This window comes from Nelumbo lutea, chromosome 4, assembly GCF_056320005.1.
Source record: "Nelumbo lutea isolate HS-2025 chromosome 4, American lotus-T2T, whole genome shotgun sequence".
Classification (NCBI taxonomy): Eukaryota; Viridiplantae; Streptophyta; class Magnoliopsida; order Proteales; family Nelumbonaceae; genus Nelumbo; species Nelumbo lutea.
The window spans coordinates 43248840-43273359 of record NC_142687.1 but is presented as its reverse complement, the minus strand read 5'-3'; the positions used below and the strand labels follow the sequence as shown (position 1 = coordinate 43273359).

Below are 24520 nucleotides of genomic sequence, written 5' to 3'. Positions count from 1 at the left end.
TGGGGTTCGATAGGGACTGTTTTTCAGTTTGTATTTCTCACACTTGCTGTTCCAAATCTGATGTTCAATTACAGGGATTAATTCGGCCCACCTGTAAAGCCCAGTTTTAAATGGTTAAAACTGCAAAAGGCCCATTACTGTGAGATAAGCTGTATGGGCCGAACTGCTATCTGCGATTCAGCCCATACACCTAGTAGTCATTAATTGTTAATGACTTAGATTTTAAATGGGCTATTCAATGGGCTTTACAGCAGTTAATTGATTGGATCAATTTCTCCTTTACATGTGATGTTTGGATGTTTGATGTACTGCGACCATGGGCCATAAGTACTTGGCCCATGAAGACTTGTTAGTGGCTCTTGCGCACACCATGGCTGAATGCACATCATTGCCATGGTGTCCTTCAAGGTCATTGGATGACCCCTCTTTGCTTGGTGGGCCCCACAACCCTGAAAAGGGATGCGTACGGAACCCCTAGCCGATTAAGGCCCACCAGAAATCTGACTTTATGAAAGTCAGTGGGAGCCACTCTGGTTTGACCTAAATTAAAACTAGGGCATATTTTTTGTTCCCTCAATGCATGTGATAGGGAGACCCATATGATGGACTCTCTAAAGGCCTTCCGTCATTAGCACAATGATGGGTCCTTCAGTAATGAGGAAACACACCATAAAATTGGGCTATCCATTTGCTGTTGGATCTATTAGAGTGTTTCATAAGATGATAGGGGCGTCATAGACCGATGTGGGAGGGGCTTCACCAGAAAATGGGAACTCTCTCACGGTACCTTGGCGTAACCTGAATATGATGGGTAAGCACTCACTGGACAGAAAGGTTTACCTGAAAACGGCTCTGAACCTTGTCTGACAGAGGCCAAAGGGAAACTCATTTGATGAGTGGATATGATCCGTCACAGAAAGGTGGTGAGGTTATGCAGCTGAAACAGTTGGCTTCACGCACCCCATGTGATTTCCCACATTTCCAGAGACATTTCGTCGTCTTCGTCACTGAGATAGGAGGGAAATCTCAGAGATGAACAAATGGGAATGGAACATAGATTAAAAGCCATATCTATGAAGGTAACATGAATCAAACTAAGGTTGTGGACTAATGATTTTGCTATTTTATCAGAAAATGGCAAACGATCAATTTGCAAAGCTTCTAGACGATAACAAGCTTAAGGGCCCAAACTATGCCGACTGGTACAGAAATCTTATGCTGGTCCTAACTTCCGAAAAGTTAGACAAGGTGGTGAAAAATCCTGCCCCAGAACGTCCGGGTGATAGGGCTTCTGAGGCTCGTAGGAGGGACTACCAAGAGTGGGAGGATAAGAACTCCCTAGCCCGCTGCTTTGTCATTGCCTCATTAGACAACTCAATACAGAGGCAGTTCGATCAGATCGAACTAGCCAAGGACATATTGGACAGTCTAAGAACAATGTATGAAGAGCAGAACCGTTCTACTCGACAGAAGGTCCTGAAATTGTTCATGACCGCGCAGATGACCAAAGGGCAGAAAGTTCATGACCATTGTCTTCGGATGATGGGATACATTAACGAACTTGAAGCTCTTGGATCCGGGCTAGATCTTGGCACGCAAGTGGATGCCATCCTCAATTCTTTGCCCTCTTCCTTCAATGCGTTCACAATGAACTACAATATGAATAAGCTGAATGTCAGCGTCTAGGAACTCAGCAATATGTTGCAGAGAGCAGAGGATCTACTCATGAAGGATGAGCCTGTGGTTATGCTTGCTGAAACTAACAAATCGGGCAAGAAAAAGAGAAAGGCAAAGAAGCCTCAGAAGAAGGCTGCCAAACCTAAGAAGCAGAAGAAGAACAAAGCATCTGATGTCTATCACTTCTGCGAGCAGACCGACCACTGGAAGAGGAATTGTCCTGCCTACCTGGAATCTAAGAAAGGTAACATTGAAACTTGTGTCATAGAAACTAACATGTTAGTTACTTCTGTGTCCTGGTGTGTTGACTCCGGGGCTTCAACTCATGCGTGTAACTCACTGCAGGGGTTCAAAGTTAGCAGAAGGTTGAGTGAAGGTGAAGTGACACTATTCTTGGGAACAACTGCAAGTGTTGCAGCGGCGGCAATAGGAACCGTAGAATTAGTTTTTAAAGAAGGAATACTTGTACTTAAAGATTGTCTTTATGTACAGAACTTGAGAAGAAATTTAATTTCTGTTTCAAAACTGTGTGCTGATGAATATACGGTTTATTTTAGTAATTACTGTTAAACGGAATAATAAATTCATCGCATGCGGGGAACTAGAGAACGGTTTCTATGTTCTACATCCTTCTCTGGAAACTAACTTAACCGAAACTACGTCGGTCGAAAATCCCAAGAAAAGGAATCGTGATACAGTAAGTCCCACGTGGCTCTGGCATTACCGACTTGGCCATATCGGTATTGACCGAATCACAAGGCTGGTAAAGGATGGTCCTTTGGATTTTCTAACCGTAGAAAATCTTCCCACTTGTGAACCTTGCCTTCAAGGTAAGATGTCTATGCGGCCATTTGACGGTAAGCCTGAAAGATCTGAAGGCACACTTGACCTGATACATACTGATGTATGTGGTCCCCTGAGTGTTAGGACACGGAATCAACACGTGTACTACATCACCTTTTCAGATGATTTTTCACGATATGGTTACGTGTACCTAATGAGACATAAGTCTAAATCATTTGAAAAGTTCAAAGAGTTCAGACAGGAAGTCGAGAAACAGTTAGGGAGAGAAATTAAGGCCCTTCGATCAGATCGAGGTGGTGAGTATCTCTCTGATGAATTCAGGGACTACTTAAAGGCCAATGGGATAGTGTCACAATTAGCTCCTCATGCTACACCTCAACTCAACGGTGTTTCAGAGAGGAGGAAAAGGACCTTGTTGGACATGGTCCGGTCGCTTCTCGTACGCTCACAATTACCCACATCCTTTTGGGGATACGCATTAGAGACTGCTATCTACGTGCTGAATCGGGTTCCAACCAAATCAGTTCCGAAAACTCCATATGAACTTTGGACCGAAAGGAAGCCAAGTGTAAGACACTTGAAGATTTGGGGTTATCCTGCACACGTTAAAAGAACAAGTGCGGACAAGTTGGAATCTAAAACCAGTCGTTGCTTGTTTATAGGCTACCCAAAGGATTCGGTGGGTTATCTATTCTATGACCCGGGTGAGCAGAAAGTGTTCTGCAATCGAAACACCCAATTCTTAGAATCCGATTACATCCTGGACACCCATCGTTAGGAAATAGTTCTTGATGAGGAGAGCTCAGGAGCAGTGGGAGATGTCCCACAAATTCCAGGTAATGACCAATCTAGAAGAACCACCCGGGTATCCAGACCACTAGTCCAATATGGTTATGACCAGGATAGTTACCTGGTGGAAACCTTGACTAGTGAAGAGGATCCCGTGACTTACGCGGAAGCTATGTTAGACATAGACTCCCAGAAGTGGGTGGAGGCCATGAGAACTGAAATGGACTCAATGGAGACCAATGGAGTCTGGACTCTAGTGGATCCGCCCTCCGGGGTAAAAGCAATTGGTTGCAAATGGATCTACAAGAGAAAGAAGGGCCCCGATGGCAGGATTGAGACCTTTAAAGCTCGTTTGGTGGCGAAAGGGTATAATCAGAAAGAAGGCATCAACTATGAGGAAACCTTTTCACCTGTGGCCATGCTTAAATCCATTAGGATCCTGCTAGCTGTAGCAGCGTACCATGACTACGAGATTTGGCAAATGGATGTCAAAACCGCGTTCCTGAATGGAGATCTTAGTGAAGATATCTACATGCAGCAGCCGCAAGGCTTCATTGCTGCTGGTTAGGAACACATGGTATGTAAACTTAATAGATCCATATATGGACTTAAGCAGGCTTCTAGGAATTGGAACATCCGTTTTGATTCTGCAGTCAAAACGTTTGACTTTGAGCAGAATCCGGATGAGCCCTGTGTTTACAGGAAGTCCAGTGGGGATAAGATCACCTTTTTGGTGTTGTACGTGGACGATATCCTACTCATTGGGAATGATGTGGGAATGTTGACTTCGGTCAAGGTATGGCTATCACAGCAGTTCTCCATGAAAGATCTTGGAGAAGCTTCATACATACTGGGTCTTCGACTCTATAGAGATAGATCGAAGCGGATAATAGGATTATCCCAGGCTGCTTATATTGACAAACTTGTCAAGAGGTACAGCATGGAGAACTCCAAGAAAGGAAACGTTCCTTTCAGGCACGGAGTCACTCTCTCCAAGAAGATGTCTCCCAAGACTTCTGAGGAGATTGAGAGCATGAGAGACGTTCCCTATGCCTCAGCCGTAGGGAGCATCATGTATGCCATTCTGTGCACTCGCCCTGACATTGCTCAGGCGGTGAGTGTGGTAAGAAGATTCCAGGCAAACCCAGGGCAGGAGCATTGGACTGCTGTGAAGAACATACTCAAATACCTTCGAAGGACAAAAGAGTTTTGTCTGGTATTCGATGGTAGTTCACTGCAAGTTCTAGGGTATACCGATGCCGATTTCCAGTCGAATCCAGATGATAGAAAGTCTACATCTGGGTATGTTTTCACGATAGGATCGTGTGCTGTTTGCTGGAAAAGCAGCAAACAGGGGTCCACTGCAGACTCCACAACCGAGGCCGAGTACATTGCCGCAAGTGAAGCTGCCAAGGAAGCCGTGTGGATGAAGAAGTTCATAAACGAATTGGGAGCGATTCCATACAGCACATCTCCCATCCCGTTGTTGTGTGACAACAATGGAGCGATCGCCCAGGCTAAAGAGCCTCGGGCTCACTCGAAGTCAAAGCACATCGAGAGAAAGTACCATGTACTGCGGGAGATCGTTGGTAGAGGGGACGTCCTGATTCAGAAGGTAGCATCAGCGGATAATGTGGCAAACCCATTGACTAAGCCACTGACACAGAAGGTGTTTGAGAAACACGTGGAAAGTATGGGACTCCGGCTTGTACTAGATTGGACCTAAGTGCAAGTGGGAGCTGTTAGACAGTTTTTGTATGCTCTTAGCTTCAATCTGATTTGATGTACTTTTGTTATTTAGTGGAAATAAATAAAGTGCATGTTTGATTCATGTTGTTTGGTTTAATTCTGTGTAAAACCCTAAAACTGGACATTTATAGAGACTCGTGTTAGTTTTAAATGTTCACAGTCGTTGGATAAGTCTGGGGAGATTTATCCTGCCAAGGCTGATACTGGTGTGCCACCAAGTGTTGGGATGGCCTGTCTCAACCACCAGGGTAAGACCCGAGGCACATGCAGTATGGGATTACTTGAATCTTTGAACCGGACCAGATTTCCAGTATTGCCCTGGACCTTGGAGATAGATTGGCAAAACTGAAAAGTTACACCTGACCCCTAGACTCGATTATGACACTTCACTAGGTGTTGGATCAGGCTGCCTTTGATATGCCAATCAGTGAGATCCTTAGCGGGGATCAAAACCGGGGTATGTTGGGGTAGTTTGAGAATTCATCTGAGTGGGTGATCATAGTGACAGAATCAGCCACTTTGTCGGACAAAGGGTAATGATCGGGAATGCACTCTCTCTGATGGAAACCAAACTGCCGGCAGTTGATTTCAATCGTTGGAATTTTGTTTTGCAAAATTAATATATTTATATATATATGTACGGTTTCAAATTGTTTGCAAATGGTTTTAATTCCCGGGATCCATGTGAGAGGAGAGTGCGGCACTGTTCCTTGCAGCCGAGGGAGAGGTCCTCTCTTGTCGAGCAGTGCTTGATCATTAAGGGCTGAGAGGTTAAGTGTAAGACCATTGAGGATAATTCCTGATGGGCTAATCTTGCACCTGCCCACAGTCCCTGGGTTTTTATAAGATGGCTTGGCCCAGGGACCACTTAAAGTAAGTGTTGGGCCCATAGGGTCCATATGATGGACTCAAGGGGTTCATTGAGTTTTTCAGTGAATTCGGCTGGGCCTTGTATTAAAGGCTGGGCCGAACCCATGTGGCTGGTGTGTAGATCAATGCTTGGGTCCCACGCCATACAAAGAAGCCCAACTGGGCAGCAGATTGGAAAGTAATTAGACACTGAACACTTAATGGGCCAGAAGCCCATTTCGAGATGGGCTGATATGATCACCCATCCTTGGGGCGAATCTGAGATTAATGTTAGTAAAAGGATTGGGCCTTTAGCCTTATCCACTCTTGGAGACCAAATTCAAATTAGATTTGAATCTGGTAACCTCCTAATAAGATCAGGAGTAAGCTAACTTTATCTGCAGATAGGATTAAGATTATCCCCTATCCAAATACTGATTTGGATTGGGATAACTCCTAATTAGGAGGTTTCTTAATCAAGAAGAAAGGAGGAGAAACCCTAACCAAAAAGGAGAGAAATACAACAGATTTCGAATCAAGAAAAATCGCAAGAAAGGTTCCTGCGAATTGAGATCAGATCTCATACTCCAGAAAAGGAAAAAAAAGGCAGTTCAGCCTTTTCGCCTTTAGAGTTCTCCTCCTACCGCCGCCATCTCCTTTGCAAGATTAGATCTTTGCAGAAAAGAAAGTCAAGAAATCTGTTCTTGACATCAGTCTTGCAAGAAAGACTGAAATAGATTCAGTGTTTAGTGCTTCCAGAGGATACTTGTGAAGGATCCAGTGTGTAGGACGCACCCTGCTGGTTCTGTTCCATCCACAGCTATGTCATCTTCAGCAGGAACGGATCTTGGAGCATTCTTTGGGCGTTAACACCAACTTTGGGAGATAGTGCTTCTCCGGATCAGGTATATTCCTCCCATTTGTCTTTTGGTACAGATCTGGTTTGATTATGGTTCAAGTAGGATCCTTGAATATTGTATTCTAAATTTAGGGAATATGATTCCCAGTTGGGAGAAGGTAGGAAATTTTTGAAATTCGCCCACCCATTCCGCAACTTTTATGGCGTCCATTAGATGGATCCTACCATTCTTTCAAAGGTCACCATGAAGGAAGGCATTTTTTATGTCAAGTTGAAATAGGGGCCAATCATACATAACTGCCAGGGAAATTAACACATGGACAGATCCAATCTTAGCCATTGGAGAGAAGCTCTCCATATAGTCCACTCCATACAACTATGAATAACCTTTAGCAACAAGTCTGACCTTCAGACGCTCCACACTACCATCTGGCAAGTATTTAACAGTATACACCCATTTACAACCCACAACATGCTTACCAGGTGGAAGAGTAGTGAGCTCCCATGTGTGAGTATGCTGAAGAGCAGAGAGTTCCTCCTCCATTACCTACCTCCACCTAGGTGAACTAAGAGCCTCTTGAACATTGTTAGGTATGGAAATAGATGAAAATAGTGAAACAAATTAGCGATGTGAGGCGGAAAGGCGAGATACTAAAACAAAATTGGAAATCAGATGGAGAGTAGAACTACGTTTACCTTTCCGTAAGGCAATGGGTAGATCAAATCCCAAGGGTTCAGCAACAGGAGCAACGACAGGATCCGCGGACAAGGTAGAAGCTGGAGGGCACGGTGTCGTTCGACGTGTATACACTTGCCGAATCGGTGGTCGTTCAGTAGGGATCTGCACTGGATGAGGTGATGAGTCAACTCCAATAGGAACACCCGGAATGGGATCACTGACTGGAAGAGGAAGAGGAAGTAAAGGTGGAGACGAAGATGCTTCAGTTCCTGAGAAGAAGGGGACAAACTCAAAAAAGGTGACATCAAGACAGACAAAGCACTTCCGAGTAATGGGATTATAACACTTGTACCCTTTTTGAGTCCGAGAGTAGCCAAGAAAGACACATTTAATGGAGCGCGCATCTAGCTTGTCTATTCCAGGACTCAGATTGTGAACAAAGCACACACAACGAAAGATACGAGGCGTTAATGGAAATTGAGACAAATTAGGGAACAAGATAGAGAAGGGAGACCGACCATGAAGAATGAAGGAGGGCGTTCGATTAATGAGGAAGCATGCCGTAAGTACAACATCACTCCAAAACCGTTTAGGAACACTCATATGATGAAGAATGGACCGAGCAGTTTCAAGGAGCTGACGGTTCTTTCATTCAGCCACCCCATTTTGTTGAGGAGTGGATGCACATGAGGTTTGATGAATGATGCCATATTGTTCTAAATACTGTTGAAACAAAGTAAGAAAGTATTCCCGACCATTATCTGAACGAAGAACTTTGATTGGAACATCAAATCGTGTACGTATTTCAGCATGGAATTTCTGAAAAATGGAAAATAATTCACTTCTTTCTTTCATTAAGTAAATCCATGTCATCCTTGAACAATCATCAATAAAAATGAAAAAATACTTGTAACTATTATAAGACTCTATTTTGATCGGGTCCCAAACATCTGAATGAACCAAAGCAAAATGACTCAACATACGACTTTCAACTCTAGGACTGAAGGAAACACGACGATATTTCCCAAACTGACACGACTTACACTGTAACACCAACAAATGACTCAAAGATGGAACTAGTATCTTGAGTGCCTAGAGGAAATGATGTCCCAGTCGACAATGCCACTAAAGAGGAGTGACTGAAGTCTGAAGTGCAATTGACGATCCACCACCGTCAAGATAATACAATTCACCAACTTCATGCCCCCCACTAATCTTCTTCCTCGTCTTGAGATCCTGAAAAACACAAGAGGAAGGGAAAAAAGTGACAGAACAGTTAAGAGTCTTGGTTAATTTACTAACAAACATAAGATTGAATGGAAACTTAGGGACATAGAACAAATGATAAAGAAAGAGAAGCCATGTCAACATTGCCAACACCACAGATGGGAGAGGAGGAACCATTGGCAAGAGTAACAGTTGGAGATGTGAAAGTTTCAGAGAGAGAAGAGAACACACCTGGAGTCCCGGTCATGTGATCAGAGGCTCCAGAGTCAATAATCCAGGGAGATTTTTTAGATGACAGGCAAGCTATACTTGAGTGGGCAAGAGTAGCAGTAGTGTCCTGTGAAGTAGACTGAAGGAACCACTCATACTCATCACGCGGTACACTCACCATCTCCCTCTCGGAAATAGATGTAGATGCGGAAGGAGTTAGGTCTGCCTATTGATTATCACTGACGTCAACCCTGCCAGCTACAGCATGATTGGCCCATGTAGAGGGAGGGCCATGGAGATCATAACAGAAATTTACCGAATGTCCTTCCTTGCTACAGTGGGTACACTTCCTTGTAGAGTTGCGGTTTCCTTTACCACGGCCTCCCCCTGAGTCACGACCACCACCACGGCCAAATAAGGAACCACCACGACCTCCTCGGGAGGCGTGTCCTCCCCCTTTCGTACCACGTCCACCTCCTCTAGCTGTCACAAAAGCTGATCTATCAGACTGTGTGGGATTCTCTGTCTGTCCCAAAGAAATCCTGCGAAGCCGAGCAAACACTTCCTCAAGTGTAGGAAGGGTAGAGCTCCCCAGTATTTGGGCCCTAACTGGTTCATACTCTGATTTCAACCCCACTAAGAACCTTGTGACATCTAGTTGTTCCCTCTGTTGTTGCTGAACCTTAACATCTGGAGTGAGAGGATGATAGACATTGAGTTCATTTCTGAGGTTCTTCATACTGGCATAGTACTCTTCTTGGGTTTTATTTCCTTGTTGCAGACCAAAGTACTCCTGATAGAGCTAATATACCCTTGTAGTATTATCTTGCCCAGAATACAACTTCTTGGCATGTTCCCATATGTCCTTAGCTGTATCTAAGAACATGAAGTTGGCACTTATTTTGGGTTCCATACTGTTCCATAGCCATGTCACGATTTGAGCATCCTCCTGTTCCCAATCATCAAACCCTGGAGAGTCAGCCGGTGGTATATTTTCTTTCACATGCTTCACTTTTCTCTTTGCCTTGAGAAAAACTTCCACCGACTTGGCCCATGGAACATAGTTCTCACCTTTCAGTTTAATTGAGGTCATCTGTACACCTAGATAGTCAGAGGAAACCACCACACTAGGTTTCTGATCACTACAGCCATCTCCCATTGCTGCCATTATACTCTTTCAATGCTGCCTCTAATCTGAATTCCCAATCACCAACTAAGTGCTGCTGTCAAGAGTTTGATGTTCCAGAACCTACAGCAGTCCCTAAACACAATGATAGATACACACACCTTTGTTCTTATCCACACCACTACTGATTTCACAAAAAAAAACAGACTACACCGACATTAATTCAGCACTTACTAACCACATGCAAGCTCTCTTACAACTACTCAACAGAGATTGTGCATCACAAGCACCACCACACAGCCATAGCTGTCACACACGGTACAGACCTGTCTAACACTTTTAAGAGGGCACTACAAGACCAAAGAGAACTCAACTAGTGCCACTGCATTACACCTTGCACCATTCGGCCACCTACAGTAGCCCCTACACCATTCGGCCACCTGCAGCAGCCCTTACACCATTCTGTCACTGTAAACACAGCCTGTTCTTGGAATTTTTTCCAAGAACCAGGGCAACAACCAACCTAGTTCTCTAGGTTTTTATCAGCCCTCGCAGGTTCTTGAAGATTTTCAACGCAGAAATACCAACGGCACAAATAGAAGAGATAACCAACCTTCTTTTGAGAGCTTCATCCAACCATTCACTGCTGAAGTCGTTTTCTTAAGGAAGGAGGTTCTGCGCACCAGAGAGAAAGAAGAGCTAAGATGTTTCAGGCCTAGGACAAACCAGTTTTCTCCACTGACAGCCCAGAAAAGAAAAGGAGAGAACTGAAGCACGAACTGAAGCAGGTCATGAACCCCACTCTGATACCATGTTTCGACTGCTGCTACAGTAGTCCGAACCAGTAAGGAGAAGAAGAAGAAGAGAAGAAGAAGAAGAAGAAGAAGATGAAAGAACTGTCGAACCTGATAGACTAAACCCTATTGGTCGACCTCTTAATAGTGATTAGGCTCTAATTAATTGTACAAAGAATAAACTGCCCCCACTTAAGTATGGGACAGAGAGTCTCTAATAAGACTGCCACATAAGCACATAACTTAACAAAGGTGAGTTGACTAATCTACCCTTATTCGGCTAACTCTAACATATGTATTTTATTCTTTAAGTATAAAAGTTATGGGAGAGGTGACCAGATCATTATTGGCTTTCTCTTCCCTCTTCTCTCAGCTTTTTCTCCTTCTTCTCTTTTCAAGAGACCTTCTTTTCCTGGGACAATGTAACTCCCTTTCAGGCATATGCCTTTGTATTTGGAGAAGAGCGTAGTAGGAATGTTATGATAAGAAACCATGGCATTCGAAAATATGGGCAATATGTGAATCAAAGACATTTAGTTAGCTTCAGCTCTTCACTGAGTGGATAGAAGGGCAAAAACAGTTCAGGTGATGGTCATACCACTTCTTTTGCTCGTACATGTAGTAAATATGCTAAGGAAGAACTTCCCTAGATTATAGACTCAAGATCCTTTAAGCATATGACCAATATATCTGCTTAATTTACTTCATATTAGCTGTATTCTAGTAGAGATAGAGTCTCTACAACAGATACTTCCCATGTCCCTAATGCTGGATGGGGCCGTTTCGAGTGACTGACATCATTGCTGTCCCTTTTGTTCTACATGTTCCTAGACCGCATACTAATATTTCATTTGTTAGTAGATTAACTAAAAGTTTGAACTGTTTAGTGATTTTTCTTCCTAGTCATTATGTTTTTCAAGATCTAGAGTCGAGGATGATTGAGAGTGATCGTGAGGCTAATGGAGTCTACCTTCTCGATGCACTTCTAAGTTACCATAGTCATCATGTTAGTGGTAGGAGTAATGGCTCAAAGTCAGTAAGTTAGATAATCCTTTGGCATAATCGATTAGGGAATTATCCTTTGGTTCCTTATGTTTTTGTTTCCAAAGTTATTTAAGTCTACCAAGTTGTTGTAGAGAAGATGAACCGAATGGCCCATAGGTTGTTTATTCTTTTTTATTATTTATGTTTTTCTGTAATGGGCTTTATTCTGGGCCCATCCTGTCTAATATTAAGTTCTTTGTAAATTCTTTCCCAACTAAGGGCCTCCTTGTAATTATTCAAATATATCTTAATAAAATAGTGTTAGGGTGCTGAGAGAGAGAAGGTTCGAAACTCTCATTCTCAGACCCTCATTGCCGAACTCTCAGCTCTCTCTCTTCAGTTCTCTTCATGGTATCAGAGCATACCTGAACTTCAATATTCTAGGGCTGGAAGCTTAGGCTTGTATTGCCTGATTCTTGGAGGTCATTGGAAGTGCCCAAGACTAGAATCTCTTGGAGAAGTGGTTCGGTGGCTAGGAAGAATCAGAGAAAAAAAAGGAAGGGGAACAACTCGGTTTTGTTTTGAAGCTCGAACTGTAAGTTGTGCTCAGTTTTCTGGTTGTTCTGTATTACTTTCGACTGTGTTTGGACTGTTGAAGTGTCCGAAAATCTCTGGTTGTTCTGTATTACTCTCGGCTGTGTTTGGACTGTTGAAGTGTCCGAAAACTCTGGTTGTTCTGTACTACCTTCGGCTGCCATTGATTCTGGTTTAACCCAGAAATTTCTGGGCTGTTTTTTCACTCCTTCTTGGACTGTCAAAACTGCCGAAACATCCTTGTAACAAGGCTGTGGATTGTTACTTATATTTGGCTGTTTTGGGGGGCTGTACGAACTATTCTTGAGGCCTTTTTTCTTTTTTGACAGTGGGGTTGCCTCTATTGCCCACACTGTGTTTGTAAAAAGGGCTATTTCAGCAATACCAAGTGGTATTTAACTTGAGATCCAGATTTGAAAAGGTACTTCGGCTGAGTGCCTAGAAGTTTCTGTTTACTTCTTGAAGGCTGAACTCAGTGTGTTGCCTTCTTGTGGTTGGCTGAACTCAGTGTGTTGCCTTCTTGTGGTCGGCTGAACTCTGTTATTGTTTGTCCTTATTCAGTATACTTGTAGAAGTCATCTGAAATCATATTTGGAGTGTTTACATGATGTACTCCTCATAGTTTGAAAACAATAATGGTGCTGAATATGGACTGGTTCAGGGGACTCCAAGTGGTTCCTTATTGATTGTGACCACAGTTAAACTAGATGGAACTAATTATCTGGCATGGTCACAATCAGTAAAGATTCATGTATGTAGTAGAGGAATGTGGGGGTTCATTTCTGGGAGTAAGAAGGCTCCCCTAGAAGATGATCCATCCTACGAGAAGTGGATGCAAGAAAATTACAGTCATTGGGTGGCTTGTGAACTCAATGCAGCCACAAATCAGCCAATACTACTTATGGATGAATTCAGCATAAGAAATTTGGGACAGTGTTGCAGAAACCTATTCCCAAAAACTCAATGTGGCCCAGGCATATAAATTGAGAAGTGATGTAAAGAATTTAAGGCAAGGGGAGAAACCTCTTGCTGTATATTTCTCAACCCTGAAGTCCCTATGGCAAGAGATTGACCTAATAGAAGTTGTAACTTGGGACACCACCAATGATGCAGAGATCTACAGAAAATTGGTTGAAAGGAACAGGGTATTTGAGTTCTTAAGTGGACTAAATCAAGAATATGATATCACAAAACAGAATATTCTTTCCAAGGAGTGTGTCTCTTTGTCACAAGCTTATGCATTGGTGAGTAGTGAAGAGAGCAGAAGGGTTGTCCAGGTTCAAGGGGCTGATATTAATGATCACTTTGCCAAAGGAAGGGTTGTCACAAGCTTCTGCCATATGTATCATTTGGCTTACTGCTAGCTGATGTCTTCACCAAAGGAATTGCAAAAAAGCAAGCTTGAACATGATCAACATAGGTTGGGAATGTGTGACATTTAACCCCAATTTTAGTTAATGTTATTGGGCCCAATGTCCAATAGTTTAATGCTTCACCAATCTGTGTTTATGTAGACAATAACCGCCCTATTGAGGGCATATTTGACATTTTATGTTTTTTATTCTTTAAGTATAAGGACTTAAGGGGAAAGGTGGCCAGATCTTCCTGGCTTTCTCTTCCCTCTTCTCTCAGCTTCTTTTCCTTCTTTTTTCAAGAGACCTTCTTCCTCCTTTTTCCTTTATTTATTAAATATTTTTTGTTTCTTTTAATTTCTAGTAAAATTAAAAACTTCTGAAACTACTTTCTCATATATTCTCTTTTCAAGAGACCTTCTTTCTTTTTCCTTTATTTCTTAAATCTTTTTTGTTTCTTTTAATTTCTAGTAACATTAAAAAAACTTCTGAAACTGCTTTCTCATATCCATAAATTATGAAAATGTCCCTTGACTACAAAACCTGCATTTCAATTTTAAAAAAAATGAAAAATTACTTCTGTATATACAGTGGCAGTTTTTGTTATAAATCCAATAAAAACAGTACATACCTCCTACCAAGGGATTGCAAAAAATTCTGCATATTTCCAATCAGTAATGCAAAAAGTAAGAGGCCAAGTCCGGTAACTGCCATGGTAAAAAGAACTTCCCATACAAAATCACTAGGAACTTGGTTTCCAGCAAGTGTGCTGATTTGCTATGTATTACCACCAGAAAAGAAACATAGTTCCAATTAGTGCCATGTCCAATCAATTATCAAATGTAAACTACCAAAATTCCAGTAAAGTTATAATAGAAACACAAATTGACTCATTCAACTAAAATTTGAAACGACTCAATATTCAAAGTATCTCTGTAAAATTTAAAATTGACTTTTCTGCATATACATACACAGACAAATGTATATATGTATATAATCCCAATCAAGAAAATTGCATGACAAGGTATTACTCAAAGATTCCAAAGGTTAATTCTCTTTCTACTCTTTCAATAACAAACTAATAAGAGTTGCAAAATATATCAACAATACAAAGGAGTAAGGACAAACTGATGAAACCAAGGGTACATGTAGCTTAAGGATGCAGACTTTGTTGATCCCATGGAGAAATGGTTGTCATATTATGCCCCTGAATCTCAAAGGGCTGAACAGAAAATCGAAGTGTGGAACGAGTGTTCAAAGTGTCACCCTATCTAGGGTTAGTTGAAGAAAAGCAATTGAAGGGTGTATTTGAATGAATGCCCCCACCTCCAAGGAGCACTACTTTATTAAGGTGGGCATAGATAATGTAAATTACATAAATACCCTTTATAACAGGGCAAGCCAAACAAAAGAGAGAATGAGTGTCTGAGAACTATTTTTGTTGGCCTATAAATGTAGAGAATAAGTTCTAGTTCTTCTTATTGGTATTTTAAATGACTATTTGAAGGAACAAGTGTTTCTTTTGGAGTGTTGATTTGTTCTCGAGGTTTTTTTTTTTGATAAATAACATCAATTCCATTAAAATAATGAATAGAGACAAGAAGATCCCCTTAGAGGTGCGAGGAGCAGCCTCTCCAAACAGAAAATACACAAACTACAACAGAGAAAACATGAATGTTGAAATTAAAACAATAGTTACAATTGTGCCCAGATCAATGTTTCCCTATTTATCCCTTGTTTTGCCAAGACATCAGCAAAAGCCTTAGCTGATCTCCCAACCCATTGTACTGTTATAGACATATTTCTTGTCAGCCATTTGAATTTCTTTAACTCAATTTTGTAGCCCCAAGTGACATTTTTGTTCTCAAGGTTTTTGACTAGACTGAAAGTGAAACTTCAGTTTTGAAGATTAATGGATAGGGGGAGTAAATTTTGGATATGAGCAGCAAGCATTTGTCCAAGAATCATTTGTTCGAGCATATATATGTCAGACGCACAGTTGGTGGATAGGCCTGGGCCTGGACCACACCCTAGGCCTAGATTGCAAGCCCAAGCTCAGCCCTACGTGGGCCCAGGACAGGCTTAGGGTTTTGGGGGTCTAACAAGTAATGACTTTGGGCCCATGAGATCATATCATAAAATTTAACTATTTAAATTTTTATTTAAATGATATGTAAATGTAATACATAAAAAAAAATTACACAAGCCAAAGTTAAATTGGGATTGGCTAGACTTTAGGCCTATGGTACAAAGAACAAGGCATGAGCTTCGTTTAATTGTTAAACTTGATTTTGCTTGGGTTACCTATCCTTTTATAGATCAAGGCAAGCCCTTCATTCCCATTCTTGAGCAATGTGAGACTTTGAACAACACTAAATAGTTAGTGCAATTCTATAAATATAGGGCCTTGCTTAGGAGGACAATTCTCATACTTGAATTGACTCAAGTGTTGACATGTGTTAATATGTTTCAATTCATAAATTTAAGTTAAAATAAAACTTAAGACTTTTATATTTAATATAAATAATATATTGTGGGTCGGGCTAGGCCTAGGTTGGGCTTGAAGTATTAGGCCCAAGCTCAGACCTGAATTTTTCGGACTTGATGCGGGCTTTGGCCTAGGTTGGGCTGTACATGAAAATATGGGCCCAAGCCTGAAGATTTACGGGCTAGGCCAGGCTGGGTCAAGAATCATCACCCTACTTATGCATGAAATAACCAGACATGTCTTATATCATGTTAGAGTCGATTAGAGAGGGGTATGATTTACATGGCCCACCATCCACATGGGCTAATCATGCAGCTGTTGGTGGTAGTGAAGTCAGTGATACTCAACCAGTTGATCCAGCATCTTCTACAGTCACTACTACTTTTGGGAGGGAGATGATGAGTATTCCTAGAGAGGAGTATGAGAGATTTCTTCAGGTCACTTCACATCAAAACACTGCCACCCTTGCTCATTTAAGTATAACTTGCCTAGCATCCAAACCTTCACCCTAGATAATTGACTCTGGAGCCTCTGGTCACATGATTGGGACTCTAGATGTGCTTTCCTCCCTTTCTCCAACATCTACATCAAATAATGTTACCCTTGCTAACGGAACTACTTCCCCCATCCATGGTGTTGGTAATGTTACCACTGCATCTTTTTGTCTTCCGTCTTATATGTTCAGTTGAAAAACATCCCACTTGATGTATGGAACTGTTTGAGATTAGATACAAACCAGAACAAAACAAACAAGAAAGGAAGAGAAGAGAGAGTTGGCGGCAATGAGTGTTAGAGAGTAAGAGGTTCGAACATAACCCCTCTCTAACACTCTAAACATCTTATTAATAAGTTAATCTTTGACAAATTACATAGAGGCCCTTGAGTGGGCAGGAAAATACAAAAAGCAGAACATTAGAGAGTATGGGCCTAGAATAAGGCCCACAACAGAGAGAAACATAACATAACATGAAATGACAGTCTAGGGGCCATTCGGCCCATCTTCTCTACACTCCCCCTCAAGCTAAGCATAGATGTTATTCATGCCCAGCTTGCCAGTGTCATGTTGAAGCCTTTCCCTGGAAATGCCCTTGGTGAGGAAATCTGCCAATTGTCCTTCAGAAATAATGAATGGAAGACACACTTCACCGGAGGAGACTCTTTCACGAATAAAGTGTCTATCAACCTCAATATATTTGGTTCTATCATGTTGTACCGAGTTGTGAGCAATGTTGATGGCAGCCTGATTATCACAGTACAACATCATGGGTTTGTCATGATCAATCCCAAGTTCTTCCATTAAGGACCTTAGCCACAACAATTCCGAGACTCTATGTGCCATAGCTTTATATTCTGCTTCTGCGGAGGATCGAGCCACAACTATTTGTTTCTTACTCCTCCAAGAGACAATATTACCAGCCACCAGACTGCAATACCCTGAAGTAGATCTTCTATCATCAATATTTCCAGCCCAATCAGCATCAGTATAGGCTTCAAGTTTCAGATGACCATGTTTGGCAAATAGAATTCCTTTTCCTAGAGAGCCTTTCAGATAGCACAAAATCCGTTCTGCTGCTGCCATATGGGTATCTCTAGGAGCATGCATGAACTAGCTCATGCAACTGACAGCATACGCAATATTTGGCCTAGTCATGCACAGTACAGAAGCTTCCCAAGAAGTCTCTGAAAGACCCCTTTGTCTTCCAACATTGTTCCATTCGAAGCTGAAAGTTTGTGACTCATATCAATAGGAGTTGTAGCTGGTCTTGCACCCAATTTTTCAGTTTCAGACAACAAATCGAGGACATATTTCCTTTGGGAAATAAGAATCCCATCCCTGGATCTGGCAACTTCTATGCCAAGGAAGTATCTCAACTCCCCCAGATCCTTAATCTCAAATTCTGTACGGAGGAAAGACTTAAGGGCCAGAATGCCTGAGGCATCATCACCAATGACTATAATGTCATCAACATACACAATGAGATACACTGCTAGAGATCCACTTTTCTTCACAAAGAGAGTATGATTTGACTGTGTCTGAACATAGCCGAATTTAACAAGTGCAGCTCTAAATCTCTCAAACTAGGCTCATGTAAGTCACCATTCAGAAATGCATTCTTTACATCTAACTGATAGAGGCCAATCAAGGTGAGCTGCCAGAGATAAAAGAACCCTCACAGATGTCATCTTAGCAACAGGGGCAAAAGTCTCCAGATAGTTAATCCCATATGTCTGTGTGTAGCCTTTTGCAATAAGTCTGGCCTTGTACCTCTCAATAGTCCCATCTGCCCTGTATTTAATGGTAAAAACCCACTTGCACCCAACTGGATCCTTCCCTTCAAGCAAATCCACCACCTCCCAAGTACCATTTTCATGTAGAGCATCCATTTCAATCTGCATGGCATCTCTCCATTTTGGAATCCCAAGAGCTTTTGATACAGACCTAGGAATAGGGTTAGAAGCAACTGAAGAGAGACAGGCACAATATGAGGGGGAAAGTAGGTCATAAGAAAGGTGTTTGCAAATGCAGTGTGCAGTACACTTCTGCTTTCCTTTCCTAACAGCAATGGGGACATCAAGATCTGGGAAGGATGATTCCAAGGGAGCTGAAGTAGTACCTGTTCTCTCATCTGTGATTGAGAGTGTATGAGCCTCATCTGTTGTAAGGGAAACCACTTGCTCATTCCTGGATCTCTGCCTTTGATACACTTTCGGATTATGGGTAGGACAAGGAGGTAAAGAAATAGGAGCACTAGGACAAGAGGAATGAAGTGGTTGATCCTCATTTGATTGAATTGGTGAGGATACAGATTTGTCAAGAGACTCAACTGGGACAGGAAGGGGAAGAGCAAAAACTTGTGACAGACTCTCCCCCTATTGACAATGTCCTTCCTGAGAGGAACCATAAAAAGGAGAAAGTTCATCAAAGGTAACATCCATAGAGACATGTCGGGTGCCAGTCTTTGGATCAAAACAACAATAACCCTTTTGTGTGGGGGAGTAACCAAGGAAGATGCATCTGTGGGCTTTTGGTTCAAACTTGTGTCTCTGCACACTTGGAATGTGAACATAACGGGTATAGCCAAACACACGAAGAGGAATTGGGAAGAGATCCTTGTCTGGATGAAGAAGACTGAAGGGGGATTTAAACCCTAAAACCCTGGATGGCATAAGGTTTATGAGATAGGTAGCAATAAGTACAGCATCACCCCAAAATCTTGTGGGAACATGTGAGGCAAATAAAAGGCTCCTTGCAACTTCAACAATATGTCTAATTTTCCTCTCAGCAACTCCATTTTGTTCAGGGGTTCTAACACAGGAGCTTTGGTGAATAACCCCCATGTCAGAGAGATACAAGGATAAACTCTTCTCAAAATACTCTTTTGCATTGTCAGACCTGAAAACCTTAATTATGCTATCAAATTGAGTAAAAACAAACTCATGAAATTGCCTCACAAGTCTCGAGACTTCATCTCGGGATTTCATTAAGTATATCCAAGTGAATCTAGAAAAGTCATCAATAAACAGGATAAAGTATCTGTAACCCCCCATAGAGGATTAGTGGTAAGGCCCCCACACATCAGAGTGTACAATATGAAAAAGAAAAGAAGATCTTTTATTGCTCACAGGGTAATTTTTTCTACAATGCTTTGACAACTGACATGACTCACAATTGAGACTGGACACACTGACTCCCTTAAACAATTTGGGAAGCAAATGACTTAAAGCAGAAAAAGGTAAATGACCCAACCGACAATGATTCAACATAATTTGACTAACAGACTCTGAAGAAGTAGAACCAAAAGCAACATTCTTGGGATGATCAAAGCATTGGCCAGGGGTGTCGAGCAAGTATATTCCATTCGCTTCATGGTCACTCCCAATCACCTTTCGACACTTCAGGTCCTGAAACACACAGTGAGAAGGGAAAAAAGTTACACAACAATTCAATGACTTGGTCAACCTACTTACAGATAACAAGTTGGTATTTAACTTAGGTACATGAAGAGTGGAAGATAAGAGTAAAGAGTCTGTAGGCTTGACAGTTCCCTTGCCAAAAATAGGGGCAAGAGAACCATCAGCTAAGGTGATTTTGTCACGACCAGGAAGCAAATCATATGACACAAACAAAGTGGAAAGGTTGGTCATGTGATCAAAAGCACCTGAGTCAATGATTCAAGGGGTCTTGGGATTACCTGAGGTGGATGCATGGTTAGCAGAAGCCCTTATACCTGAGTGAGCAAATGCAGTGGTGGCTAGACTTCCAGAAGGGTTGGATGATGAAGTTACACCTTCAAGCTGGCTGATCATCTTTCCAAACTTCTCATATTCAGCTTTTATGGCTGCCAATTGTGCACTGGCAGACTCAACCTCTGTATCTATACTTGTGGCTGCATGTGCCCTTCCTGTCTTTCTACTATCATTCTTCTTCTGCAATCGGATAGGGACAAGACTGGGATGCAATTTCCAGCACTTGTCCTTGGTGTGTTTCGGCTTCTTGCAATATTCACACACCACCTCCTTCTTTCCTGTGCCACTGGGAGCTCCTGTAACCCCTTTGGGTTTAATTCCCATATTTGCAAAATGATCATTGGTACTGATTCCTTGAACCTGCACTTGCCTCCTACTTTCTTCACTACTGACCAAAGCATATGCTTGAGACAATAAAACATCTTCCTTGGACAAGATGTTTTGCTTTGTAATGTCATATTCAGAATTCAGCCCTGTCAAGACTCAAAGACCCTATTCCTTTCAACCAATTTCCTATATGTTTCAGCATCCTTAGGGGTATCCCATGTCATAGCCTCTATCAAATCAATCTCTTGCCATATAGATTTTAGGGCTGAGAAGTATGCTGCAAATGACTTCTCCCCCTGTCTTAGATTCTTCACATCACTTCTCAGTTTGTAAGCTCTGGCAACATTCAACTGCTGGGAGTAAGTTTCTGCAATACTATCCCAGATTTCTTTAGCCGAGTTCATCCACAGATAATGTTGACTAATCTGTGGCTGCATTGAGTTCACAAGCCACCCAATCACTGTGTAGTTTTCTTGCACCCATCTCTCATAAGATGGATCATCCTCTAGAGGAGCTTTCTTGCTCCCAGAAATAAAACCCCATTTTCCTTTGCTACAAATATGGATTTTCACTAATTGTGACCAAGCCAAGTAGTTGGTCCCATCAAGCTTAACTGTAGTTACAGCTAGCATAGAATCGGTTGGGGTTCCCAAAATCTGTCCATATTCAGCAGCATTCTTGTTTTCAAGGCTTGAGAAATCCATCATGTAAAAGCTTCAATTAGGATTTTCAATAGGTTTCCCAAGGTACTGGGGTCTTGATGAGTTTAGTTTGAGCTGAATAGGCAACAACAACTAACTCACAGAATCAGTTCAATCTTGATAACTGTGATGGTCCAGTTCGATGGTAGTTCCTTCTTTACTGTTTCAGCCTTCAAAGGACACCCAGCAAACCTCCAATCACAAGGTATTTCAGGTTCCCAACAGCCGTTGTCCCAAAGAGAAGAAAAAAGGGTCACAGTCCTTAAGAGACCTTTTGTCGAACACTCAGTGTGCAGTACTTAACAGCCTACTGTTAACTAGAAGAAACCACTTCAAAGTGTTCAATATAGGTCCAAGAAGAGGCTGGGATGAAGATGAGACTAGTACCACTTAGTTTTAGATCAGTTTCAGCAGCTTGGCAGTCCAATAATAAGCCGAATAGCACTTCCAAAACAACCCAGAAATTTCTGAGTAGAATCAATCCAGCAACAGTGGGCCGAATGGAGGTGGGCTTTAAATGCTTTAACAGTCCTCCCAAACAACAAAAAATAACCTAGCAAAGGATTGAGAAAAGACTCACAGTAAGAGAGTCTCTAGTTTGAACTATAAACCAGGCCGAACACTTGTTCTCTGAGATAACTTCGAAATTCCTTTTCTCTGATTTCAAATCAGGCCAAACAACTTGCTCTCTGATTCTTCCTGGTCACCGAACCCTTCTCAAGTGTATAGAAACTTGGGCACCCTCCAATGACCTCCAAGAACCAGGCGGATGACTATAAACTTTCAGCCCTAGAACCTCCTCATGTAGTTGGCTGAACTAGAACCACATGAGGGGCACGCCAAGCAATGCCCGCTCTGATACCAAGTTGAAAAACAGCCCACTTGATGTATGGAACTGTTTGAGATTAGATGCAAACCAGAACAAAACAAACAAGAAAGGAAGAGAAGAGAGAGCTGGCGGCAATGAGTGTTAGAGAGTAAAAGGTTCGAACATAACCCCTCTCTAACACTCTAAACATCTTATTAATAAGTTAATCTTTGACAAATTACAGAGAGGCCCTTGAGTGGGTAGGAAAATACAAAAAACAGAACATTACAGAGTATGGGCCCAGAATAAGGCCCATAACAGAGAGAAACATAACATGAAATGACAGTCTATGGGCCATTCGGCCCATCTTCTCTACAGTTCCCAAGTTTCCTTTTAATCTTATGTCTATTAGCAAATTGACCAAATCCCTCAATTGTTCTATCACATTTTACCCTTCCTCTTGTATTTTTCAAGATCTAACAACAGGGAAGAAAATTGGTGGAGGGCATGAAGATGGTAGATTGTGTTATCTTGATGGCAGAGGCTCTACAGTTGCGCTTCAAACCTCCTTGACTCCTCTTCAGTGGCATTGTAGACTCGACGATCCATCTCTTAAAGCTCTCAAGCTTCTTATTCCATCATTGAGTCGTCTGTCATCTTTGCAGTGTGAGTCATATTAGTATGGGAAACACCATCGGGTTTCCTTCAGTTGTATGTTGAGTCCTTTTGATTTAGTTCATTCAGATGTTTGGGGTTCGATTAGAATTGAGTCGTACAATGGTTATAGGTATTTTGTTACTTTTGTTGATGATTGTTCTAGAATGATGATTTATTTAATGAAAGAAAGAAGTCAATTATTTTCCATTTTCCAAAAATTTCATTCTGAAGTGCGTATACAATTTGGTGTTTCACTTAAAATTCTTCATTCTGACAATGGTAGAGAATATTTTCTGTCTTCCTTTAAGCAATATCTGGAACAACATGGTATAATTCATCAGACCTCTTGTGCCCACACTCCTGATCAAAATGGGGTGGCTGAGAGAAAGAACAAACATCTACTTAAAACAGCTCGGTCTCTTCTTCATCATATGGATGTTCCTAAACAATTCTGGAGTGATGCAACCCCTACTGCTTGTTTTCTCATTAATCACATGCTCACATTCATTCTTGATGGTCGTTCTTCATTCTCTATCTTGTTTCCTACTCTATCTCCATATCCCCCGACACCTAGGATCTTTGGGTGTATGTACTTTGTTCAAAATCTTGGTCTTGGTTTAAACAAGTTGGATGCTCGCTCCATTAAATGTATCTTCCTAGGCTACTCTAGGACCCATAAAGGGTATAAATGCCACAATCCTATTACCCAGAAATCCTTTGTTTGCCCTGATGTTACATTTTTTGAATCAGTGCCATACTTCTCTGTTCTGATATCTATCCTTTGCCTACAGAGGTTCCTCTTCCTCTTCTGGTTAGTGATTCCATTCTGGTGGTTCCCCTTGTGTCTGGGTCTTCCCCAGCCCTGTTACAGGAGCATCCTAAACGACCACCAATTCATCAAGTGTATACTCATCGACAAAGACCAGCACCTCCACCACCAATTCATTGGCTTTTGATCTTGACCTTCCTATTGTATTGTGGAAAGGTAAACGTAGTTGAACACTTCAACCCATATCCAATTATGTTTTTGTTATCTCACCTTTCTGCTACCCATCGCCAGTTTATTACCCTATTGTCCTTTATATCCATTCCTAAGGATGTTCAGGAGGCTCTTACATCGCCAGGGTGGCGAAAAGCTACGAAAGAGGAACTCTTTGCTCTTCATCACAATCAGACATGGGAGCTCACCACTCTTCCCCTAGGTAAGCATGTTGTTGGTTGTAAATGGGTGTGTGCTATTAAGTATCTACCAGATGGGAGTGTGGAATGCCTAAAAGCCCATTTAGTTGCAAAAGGGTATTCTCAACTTTATGGTGTAGATTATGTCGAAACCTTTTCTCCAGTTGCAAAGATTGTCTCCATACGTGTGTTAATTTCTTAGTTGTTATGCATGATTGGCCTCTATTTCAGCTTGATATTAAAAATGCATTTCTCCACGGGGATCTTCTAGAGGAGGTGTACAAGGAGCAACCACCGAGGTTTGCTGTTCAGGGGGAGGATGGTAAGGTGTGTAAGCTCAAGAAGGCAATTTATGGGCTCAAACAGTCTCCCTGTGTTTGGTTTGGAAAATTTAGTGAGGTGATGAAGGAGTTTGGAAA

The 24520-nt window shown here is 41.8% G+C and overlaps 1 protein-coding gene across 2 annotated transcripts in view; it reads right to left on the bottom strand.

Moving 5' to 3' along the window:
* Window positions 1-24520, bottom strand: part of LOC148855464 (putative cyclic nucleotide-gated ion channel 20, chloroplastic) — a 201183-nt gene that overhangs the window by 58698 nt on the left and 117965 nt on the right. For both annotated transcript variants that reach the window (XM_088981877.1, XM_088981878.1), the window contains one exon: window positions 14325-14470. In XM_088981877.1, coding sequence (XP_088838003.1) covers window positions 14325-14470 — 146 coding nt within the window. The remainder of the gene's footprint in view (window positions 1-14324; window positions 14471-24520) is intronic.